Source organism: Clinocottus analis, unplaced genomic scaffold, assembly GCF_023055335.1.
Source record: "Clinocottus analis isolate CAN_PGR_092001 unplaced genomic scaffold, fCliAna1.0.p SCAF_18, whole genome shotgun sequence".
Taxonomy (NCBI): Eukaryota; Metazoa; Chordata; class Actinopteri; order Perciformes; family Cottidae; genus Clinocottus; species Clinocottus analis.
In genome coordinates this window covers 5,751,166-5,761,489 of record NW_027175909.1, presented here as the reverse complement: position 1 = coordinate 5,761,489, position 10,324 = coordinate 5,751,166, and the positions used below count along the sequence as shown (strand labels likewise).

The 10,324-nt window shown below is 42.9% G+C and overlaps 1 protein-coding gene across 1 annotated transcript; it reads right to left on the bottom strand.

Annotated features, from left to right (window-relative positions):
- Positions 1–331: 331 nt before the first annotated feature.
- Positions 332–8,689, bottom strand: sh3glb1a (SH3-domain GRB2-like endophilin B1a). The gene is made up of 9 exons (XM_068582252.1): positions 8,469–8,689; positions 7,871–8,012; positions 6,933–7,061; positions 5,929–6,062; positions 5,146–5,238; positions 2,203–2,292; positions 1,835–1,935; positions 1,020–1,257; positions 332–620 (listed from the first exon to the last, which is right to left on the bottom strand). The coding sequence occupies exons 1-9, from the start codon at positions 8,529–8,531 to the stop codon at positions 513–515; spliced, it is 1,098 nt and encodes a 365-aa protein (XP_068438353.1). The 5' UTR covers positions 8,532–8,689; the 3' UTR covers positions 332–512.
- Positions 8,690–10,324: the final 1,635 nt, after the last annotated feature.

Below are 10,324 nucleotides of genomic sequence, written 5' to 3'. Positions count from 1 at the left end.
ATATATCTATCTATAAATATATCTATCTATAAATATATATATATATATATATATATATATATATATATATATATATATATATATATATATATATATATAGATATATCTATATAGATATATCTATATCTATATCTATATCTATATATCTATATCTATATATATATCTATATATATATATATATATTATAGTTAACTTTTTTTTTTTTTAAGTTACAATTTGGGAGATGTTGTGGCACATATTGCAGATTGAATGGCATCAAGCACAAAGGCATGGAAGCATGTTATTAGAAATGTACTACAGTTGCATACAAACACATCAGGGATTCCTGGCTCCGTTTTCCTTCTTTCAAATGTATTCAATCCATGTCTGCTAAAACTGAGACTCCTTTTCATAGAAAGATAACTCATTCTAAAATGGCCGAGTGGAAGGGAAAGCGAGGCCTGACCCTGCAACTCAATATAAATATGAAATCACAGCTGGTTGCTGGGGGAAGAGGGCGGGGGGGGGCGTCTCAGTTAAGCAACTCCAGGTAAGTGATCGGCACTTTGCCCTTCTGGTTGCCGCGCTCGCCCATCAACCAGTCCGAATCCATGCCGGGAACGCTGCTGACGACGATCACCTGCAAAGACAGAGGATACAGTCTCAGCTTCTATTCAACAAAAAAAAGGAACACGGGAAGGCAAATTACTGACGTCGCAAAAGCTCCCATGTCAGTACATAATGTAGCACTTGACAGTTTTCAGCTTTGTCAAAGACACCCACTTGCATGAAATGCGAGGTTGTGAATACTGTTATTACAAACGTCAGTCGGGCAAGGGCAGAGTGGAAAATGTGTCTTCATGGGAGTATTAGAGCGAATGAGGTAATGCCGGTTCATTGTTAGTCAACCGCTGACTCGTATTGGGACCGTTCAGCACTTTTCCATGAAAGGGGGGCGGCTGATGTTCCAGTACTGTACAGGAACTGCTCCTCCTAGCGTGGTTTGTTTCAAAATAATAATTCATGATTTCAGGCTCACCTCGTCAGCCAGCAGGGAAAGCTCGCTGCTGCTGGCCGCGTCGTAGTCGTAAAGCACCCGGGCTTTGCGGCTGCCGTTGGAGCTCCGCAGTTCATTGAACCCGCCCGATGCCGCCGAGCTGCTGCGGCCCGCGGACACGCTGGGCAGGGAGGCCGACACCGAGATGGTGGGCACCGAGATGCTGCTGGCCCCGCCCGACACAGAGGACTGGTTGTTGTTGGAGAACGTGGAGGGGAAACTGGTGGGAGGAAGGGGAGGAGATAAAACACTGGCGACTGCCACCGTGAAGCCGAGCTGGGTGGGGAAGTGTTCCACTCCGATTATTTACCACTCCAATTGTTTGGGCTTTCTCTCCCAGTGTGAATTATATAAAGCTGACTCCCCTGTGACCTCGTCGCTGATTAAGTATGTCAATGTTTTTTTAACAGAAAATAGAAAAGTTGATGTCACCCAACTTGATCTGCTTTGCTTTTTGATCTTATTCAAAAAAGGAATGAGAACATTCAACATCAATACTTTACAGGAAGGGTTTCTAAAAGTAAGACAGCTATTTACCCATCAAGAAAGAAACAGGAAAAACAACAAAAGCAAGGATTTGAATAACTTACTTCACCCTGCATCAACAGCATACAAATACCATAAATATTTGAAACGAGCAATGTAGGTCCTGCTTGGAAAGCACTGAGATGAGTAATGATCTGTGTATTTCAGAAAAGCCGTCTTCTACGTGACATTACTAACGTCGTGGGACACCAGTGAGCCGGTTGCATGGAGCCGTTTTTATTATTGAAAGAGGTGACAGTGTTTTTTTTTACCTGCCCAGCTGCTTTTGGAGATCCACCATGTACTGGTAACACTGTGCGTAGTACGTAGTCTGGGCCTCCACAAAGTCATTCAAGCAGCGGAGGTGATGTGCCTGGTAGTGTGCACAAGGAAGAGATGAATACTGAGGAGAGGAATACTGACACTGGTTTAAGTCAAACTTTCCAAGTTCTCAACTCACATTATTACAAAAGGAGAGTTCAGTAGCTTTCCTAGCTTAACTATTCTTATCTTTTAAAGTTAGGTCTGCGTCATTCCATAACAAACATGTTGTCATTGTGAATGGCAGCGCTACCCACTTCACACACTCATGACGGTACTCATGGCATGTTTGTGTTACAGAAAACCAGCAGCTACATACGTGGGTGCTGCTGACGCCTTCTAGCAGCAGCCGGGTGATCTCCGCCTGCCGGTCGAACTCACTCTGGGTCATCCTCAGCTCCTGCTCTGCCTGAGGATCAAGAAGCAAAGACAGACTATTTGAAATTGTTTTAATTTAAATCGAGCAACGACACTATTCCACCAGGCTGGAGAAATGATGATGAGCCAAGGAGGCAAAAACAAAGCTCCTTTTCTCAGAGTTCATGACTGTCATCAGGATGCTTTACAGAACCGAAGAACAGACGCATGGCTCAAACGTAAGAGTGACCAAACATGCATCGGACTAACACATTGGTTTGCTGATATTCTCTTTTTGAAACGTCTATCTTATCTGTGGTAAAAAACTTGCCTTGTAATCTGGAAATCAAATACAACAAACCAATAAACTCTTTGGCTTGGAAATAATCAAAATTATTTGCGTTGAATATCAACATGTACCACCAGTTAGTCCATTAAAAAAAAAAAAATGCATAAAGAAATAAAAATGAAGAGTCAACCACAAGAGAAAATGCAGCCAGATTCAGTATGTGTGCATCTGACATGAAATAGCTTTGGCAGGTCGAGACCAGAGAAGACAGGGGCCCATCGAGGAGCGACAGGGACAATGAAACGTGAGGTTTTCTTGTCTCGAGGGAAACGTTTCCCTTCCCTCACACTGAGCCAAAGGATTCAATGCGAGTTTGGTGGAACAATGGCTTGTTGAGACTCACTTAAAAAGTCCAACAAACACCCGGTCTGGAGCTGAGACCGACGGGGACAATGGAGCCACGGAGAAAACATCGACAGCAGTCTGGTCTCTCGCAGGACTCGTTGACAAGGAGTCGAGCTTCTCCGCGCGGTACGGTGGTATGCGTCATGGAGGAGATAAAGAAAGCTACAGGGAGCAGCTGCTCGCACTGCTACCAGGGTGTGTGTGTGTGTGTGTGTGTGTGTGTGTGTGTGTGTGTGTGTGTGTGTGTGTGTGTGTGTGTGTGTGTGTGTGTATGTGTGTGTGTGTGTTCAATTCAAAGATAGCTCCAACATTCCACTCACCTCTGTCACTTCCTCTGCTCACATCTGCTGCTTTGCGTTTTGAAAACAGTGACACAGTAGTTAGAGCTACAGCTGCTGCACGGCCAACACAACACATCCTCACACTCGTATGTGTGTGTTTGTGTGCGGCCGAGACGGCTGCATGCTTGGACAGAACCACACACTGTAGAGGCTAAGAGGACTGTGGCGAGGCAACACATGCCTATTAGTCATCCGTCAGATTTCACAAAACCAAACCACCTGGGTTTATGTTGTATCGCCGTCAAACAAAGGCTAACGGAGCAGAGCCGGTGTTTACCAGCTGATGTTGACGACAGGACACACCTTTGATTATATGGATTAAAACAAACTGCAGGAACACCAGACAGCCCTGCTACTTGGGCTTAAACGCTTAAATGAGCATGTTGAGTAGCCACAAGGGATAACTTGGCTCCGACAACCCCAAAGGAATCAGAGTCATAGATGGAAGTCGGGTCTCATCTAGATAGTTTCTTGAAGCGTTTGTGGAAAATAGTGTTTAAAAGCCACTCATTTACTCAAAATGCTCTGAAGACTGCAGCCAAATAGCTTCGCTGGGATGCTGCCCAGTGTTTTAATATCCACCCATGAATCTGAGAATACATCATATTGTTTGGGGATCTAGAGTATCAGCAGCTTAGTTGGGTATTTGTCTCATCTATTTTTTTTACTGGCACAGCCATGGACGTTCTACTCCTGATGCACAAGAGGGAAATACCAGCGAAATCAAAAAACGTTCAAGTAGCCGCTTGCTTTCTGCTAGCGGGGGAAAAAATATTGTTTATGGAAACCTCACTCAGTAACGCCACGGAACAATCGCATGTTTATGTAATGACAATAACTCCAGTGAGGAGTTTTCTCTTATAAAACCATCAGCTGATCACATCGTGTTAATTTAAAGTCAGAAAATCCCAGTTTAAGTTAAATTTGGTCCTGCAATACTAAAGAACCTTCAGTATGGTAAATATGGTGTGCCAAAGTCTGGAGGCTAACTAATATATTTGGATGTCTACTGGGCAACTTTGCCACAAACATTTCTTTAACGTGGAATGTTTAATCTTATCTCATTTCCAGGTTCAACCTACAAGTTGTGAACATCAGCGAGTTAGGCCGCAACTCAAAAACACTTTCTTCTCAACTGACCGGCTACAAACTGGATCTCTTCAGTTTTAGTTCTTTACGAGTTCAAACAGGTTCACTAAGGGGCTGGAAAGACATCAGCTTACCGCTTGTGAATGTAATACTGGATTCAGAGAGAATTAAAAATAAACTACCTTTAGTAAGAAGACTTTGTAGTTTGATTGTAGAAAGCGAAGCCTTTGTGGCGCATGCGGTTTGTTGCATTCCTGAAGTACAATGCACTCTTTTAGGTCCCAAACACGCATAATGTTTCACAATTATTGAGCGATCCCCTCGTTATGTCAGTAAGTTACGTTCTTTAGTGTTACAAGTTTTAAAACTTGAAATGTGTGTGTATTTTTTCATTTAAGGACACGGGTGCCTGTAAACAAAGGAAAAGAGAAACTCATGTCAAGGGGAAAAAAGGAAAGAGCAAAGCAAGAACGCAACCATCCAGAAAAAAAGAGAAGTCTGAAGTTCCCATCGCCTCTCATGTGACTGCATGCAAGTCACAAGAGATAAAATGATCGGCTTCGTGTTGTGTAACTTGGTGTTATGGCCGTCATGACTTGTGTGACTTCAGACACAGGGGCTAGCATATGTAGGATACGCCCGCACAGCTTTTCTTCCTCTGAAAGGAAGTTGGCTAATGATTTTCGAGAATTCACCACCACTGTTCATTAATCAGTATTAAAATTACCAAAATAAATCCAGACGCATTGATGACGGTCGGTGTGTGTGTGTGTGTGTTTACCGCAGCTCTAGCATCGGTCATCCTGGCTTTCTTTAGTCTGGTTTTTGCTGCGTCCAAGTCCAAACGTTTGACCTGCAGCAGCTTTCTCTCTTTCTGAAAAACAAAACACAATAAAACCATAAAACAATAAAATCATAAAACAAAAAAAGAAATCTTAGGGAGAGTGAAGATTAATGTTGGGATTCTGAATAGAAGAACAGCACGTTTTACTGTGCAGGATGTTTTTGGAGGTTTTGATTAAAGGTCTGAGAGGGAAGTACAAGCATCTGAAATGTTGATATCTTTACGCCACCGTCACTCACTGGAGGCTATTAGCTGTAGCAACTTCACGATGGTCAGCCGCAGGAAAGCTTGAACTCCGAGCGACAGGAAGTGGTACGTTTGGGTTAACTAAAGCTTAACTGCAGCTTCATGGGGATGATAATAGCATTACAGAGTGGGGACTGTAATGACCTCAAACCCACAGTACTAGGCATCACATTGCTGAGTCCTACCAACAAGTACAAGTCTTTTGGGTCAACTGTTGAAGGAAATACTATCATAGTACTGTTTTGGCCAGATACAAATGCCAGATATGAACATAAAGTGTCCTTTCTTTTTTCTTATCAACTTCACAAAAACAATTAGAAACCTTTGATAATGTATAATGAGTTATCTTTTAGTCTAACTTCTGAACTAAATTGACAGAGGTCAATATGATTTCTGATTATCATTAAATTAAAAAGCGGCTGTCATAAAGACACTACTCCTCTACCGTCTGCAGTAGCCAGCAGTCCAACTCACCAGGATGGTTTTAAAGTCTCCCTCTAAAAAGTTTCGGAAAGGCGTCAGGAAGTTGATGGCGGAACTTTGGATCAGCTCCCGTTCTGCCCCACCAATCTGCTTCTCCGTCTCTCCACATTTTATCAGAGCGTTTCCTGTAATGGTCAGCAGCACACAAACACAAATTCACTCCCAACATAGCACTGGCCTGTACAATGTGGCCTCATAGTCTCCACTAAGGAGTACACAGGGGCCTGTGGATATGTACAAAAGCAAGCAGCTACATCTGTCGTGAGAGAGTAATGACATTGACCACCAAAGACGGTTGCAGGGGATTAAAGTGATGTTTAACATCATAACAGAAGAATGGTGTTCAAATGTTCCTAACAAACTGTCAAAAGGACTTTAATGAGTCACATGACAAAATACTCTAATCCAAACCATGTTATGCAAGCTTTCGTCACAACTAAACATTAGCATCCAGAAGTTAAGCTCAGGCTGGGCAATATAACAATTGACATATTGATATTGTGATTTGATTATTGTGTCTTTTTTACTATATTTTTAATGTATTAAAATTAATGGTCTTAATTGATTTTAGATGTTTTTTCTTCTGCATTATGTTTTGATGCTTTCAATGGTTTTATGTGAAGCCCTTTGAATCGCCTTGTTGAAATGTGCTATACAAATAAACTTGCCTTGCTTTGATATGGCATCAGTGTTGTCTCTACCTGGTTTTCAAGACTGCATGAACTTACCAAGATGTTGTTGCTGTTCTATTATTTGTCTTTACCCACTTAGTTAATGTATCTACATTACTGATGATCATTTATCAAAAATCTTGTTGTGTAAATATGTTATATGCACCATTAATATAGTAATATTGTGGGAGAGGATTATGTTTGTCAACCAACAACATGAATTAACTAAAACAATTAAATAAAATAAGGTGCCAATACCCAAAGCCAAAGTTCACATATTCCTTTAAGTCCCAGTATGTCAGGTAGCTCAGTGTTATCGCTCACCATAGGCAGTGCCGGGACCATATTCCCCTCCAGACTCAATCATGGACTGGCCCAGCAGCTCATGGTTGTTCATTCGCGTCGGGGCTTTTTTCTCCAGTTTTTCGTACACAAATTCTTCTAGCCGGACATCTGCAGATTGCGAGAAGAAAACCTAATTACAAAGTCATAAGACTACAGAGAGGGGGCCACACGTAGAGCAGTCGACATGAGGTCAGAGAGGCCAAAGAGCCAGCTTGATAATTTAAAACTTACAGGCTCTTATAATGACAACCATGACAAGAAAAAGTGAGCACATCACATGGATGAGGACCGACAGTCACAGCCAGCATATATCTGTGGTATGCGGTTCGGATGTACATAGGGGTGTGGGAAAAAAAACAACAAATCCAGTTTAAAATATCCAGCCTTCACACAAGACTTTAATCACCATCTGGTCCGTCTTTGTTTGTTGTGCTACAGCATCATGGTGTGAACGGAGGAGGATGCACAGCTGAGCTTACAGACACCCTACCTACTGGTATATGTCAAACACCATTTCAGAAATGTCGAGCATTTTGTTTAAGTGACCCCTTTATACCGGCAAACACGGAAATCTGAATCAATGAGTTCCTTTTGAGTGTAGCTGCTATCATTTGTCAACGCAAGTAAACAAGATATCAGCTCCCAGCACAGACGTCATCCTGATAACATTGCAGAAACGGTCGATTACCAAATGTGTTAAAAAAGGGAAAGCATCCGTGGATGGATTGTCATTATGACAAACAGCATCCGTAAGAGTGGAATTAAGTTGATGGACCTACAACAGGGGATTTAGTGACTTTCTCCCTGCTAGAGGAGGATGGTACCTGTCACACACTGCTCTGAAACGGGGTCCAGTACGTCAGCATTTTGTTTATGTCAGTCCATTCAAGTTCCCCCAGAGTCACCAGCGGTCTTACTTGGGTTGGGCTGTAGTAAGACTTCCGTCTGCTTCATAATCCGCTCTGTCCATTGCTTGGTGTTCTCGGCTCTGATCAGGAGCTTCTCCAAATGAGCGTCCAACTCTGTCTTTTCAGCCTGGCCAAGTTTCTCTTCTGTAAACTGAAAAAACAAAACAAAAAAAAAACACCCGGTTAGTGTACACACGACCTTTCTCCCCCCTGCACGTCACGCCAGGCCTGTGTTATGCCAACACGCGTCTGGACGTTGGACGGAAAGTGACCAAAGAGAAACAAACGTGAGCTGCCCCATAACGTTAACGTCTCTATCTAATGTGTGCCGCGGCCTGCTGTGATGGTTCATGTTGTTAGTGTTAGCTGTAATAGAGACGGGGGTGTCGCGTGAACTATTTGAACCGCAGACAACTTTTAAGGGTGTAACGTTGCCTCTCAAGATGACAGCACGGGCTCCTTAGCGATACAATAACAGCCACAGCAGCGGTAAGTTAGTTAGCTAGCTGTTTAGCATGGGAGCTAACGCTACCTGACTGATTTAACGCTAAACTAGCAGCTAACGTTGGTTAGCAACCACTTCCACAAACCCGACGGTCTAACTTACTTGTACCGCACGGCTTAGAAAAGTACCGGCGTCTGCGGCTAACCGCTTGACATTAAAATCCATGGCACCGCGGGGCAATAGGCACTTAAAACAACAGCTAGCTCGGATCACAGTCAAACTGCCATCCCTGTATGCGACTCAAGCAACTTTTTTGTGTGCCGGAGTTCCACCCAGCTGTTGGTCCTGACAAAGATATTGTACGGTCAAGATACTTCACATCTACTCCTGCGTCTGACAGCTGAGAGGAAACTCTCGCGCTTGCGCATGCGTCACGCGACGAACTGGGAAGGTTGACAGCGGAAAAAAGATGTGAGTAATTTGAAACGACATTTAGTTAGTTATAAGTGTTTGTTGTTGTTTCTGGTCGCCGTGTTTTATACCCCTGGGCTTGTGAGAAACAACTTGTATCTGCATTAAAATTGCATGTTACATAGGAGTGTTGCGGCTGGCGAGTTTTGTCCAGTCCCAGGATCTTTGATAGTGGGTAATTATGACGTCAACGCGCGCGCGCACTGCTCAGTCCAGTTGTATGTTAATTCATGTCAGTCGCTCCCATTAAGCTAATGCTTTGTTGCACGCGTGTCACGCGGAAATACTGGAGTCATGTTACGAGTAAAGCATATAATCAAGATGTGACCATTGTGAACAAAGGGACAGTTAAAACTGAAGTTAATGCTACGGAACTAGTTTTCTTTTGACATTTAAATTTGACATTTTATAAAGGTTTGGCAAAATGTGTAATAAAACAACAACAGACCAATTTAGATAATTTAATACAACACTATGTGCTGATAACTTTGCTTAACCCTTTTACAATAACTTGCCCTGAACACAGGACATCACACCTTTCACCTGTCACTCCTCATTGGTCCTTTTTTTATCAGCTATTATTGACAGTTGTCAAATCTGAATCAGTGTGTGTGTGTGTGTGTGTGTGTGTGTGTGTGTGTGTGTGTGTGTGTGTGTGTGTGTGTGTGTGTGTGTGTGTGCGTGCGTGCGTGTGCGTGTGTGTGTGTGTGTGTGTGTGTGTGTGTAAAGCCATCAGATGTATTGCAATGCATAATTGTTTCCTGAATATCCCCCTGACGTCTCCAGCCTGGATGCTGCTCACTCCCACCATAAACAGGTACAACTCACGTTCTAATTTCATTGTTCACGTCTATGTGCAGGAGGAAGAGGAGGAGGAATGAAAGACGGAGGCTCATCTGTCCTTATAAGTTATGCATTATGAGCACAGTCATGGCTCGACTCCAAACTTGGCAATTCTAATAAAAGTAAACGACACAGTGTGCACTGCAAATTATGCAATTATGGAAGAGCTCTCTAACTTTTACATATTGTCTGTTTTATACCACCATAAATAGGTAGGTGAAGGTCATTTGCAATGAGGATACTGTTCTTGCAACTTAATGTCTTCTGCAAACCCACACCTTCTTTCTCAGAAATTGTCTTGAGGAAAAGGACTTTGGACAATTTTGGAAAAACAAAAACACCCTTCAGGTCTGGATGTAATTATGCCAGACAGAGCCTGCTACCTGCTGCGGGGGAGGATGTCAGGCAGAGAGAGAAATCAAATGACTTCCCCTCTGTAGGCGACCGACGCACTGTCAGCTACAACCATAGTCGGCCAAACGACAGCTCAAAGGTTTCCTCAACCACACATGTGTTCCTATGTTGGGTTTTGGCTTCACACATATAAATATTGTGGGGTTTTTCCCCCATCACGCACACACACACACACAAGCACACAGACACACACACACACACACACACACACACACACACACACACACACACACAGTAGCTTCTCAATGCACTGCCAAGATGTCATGTAATACCAGTTTTTATAAAAAGGT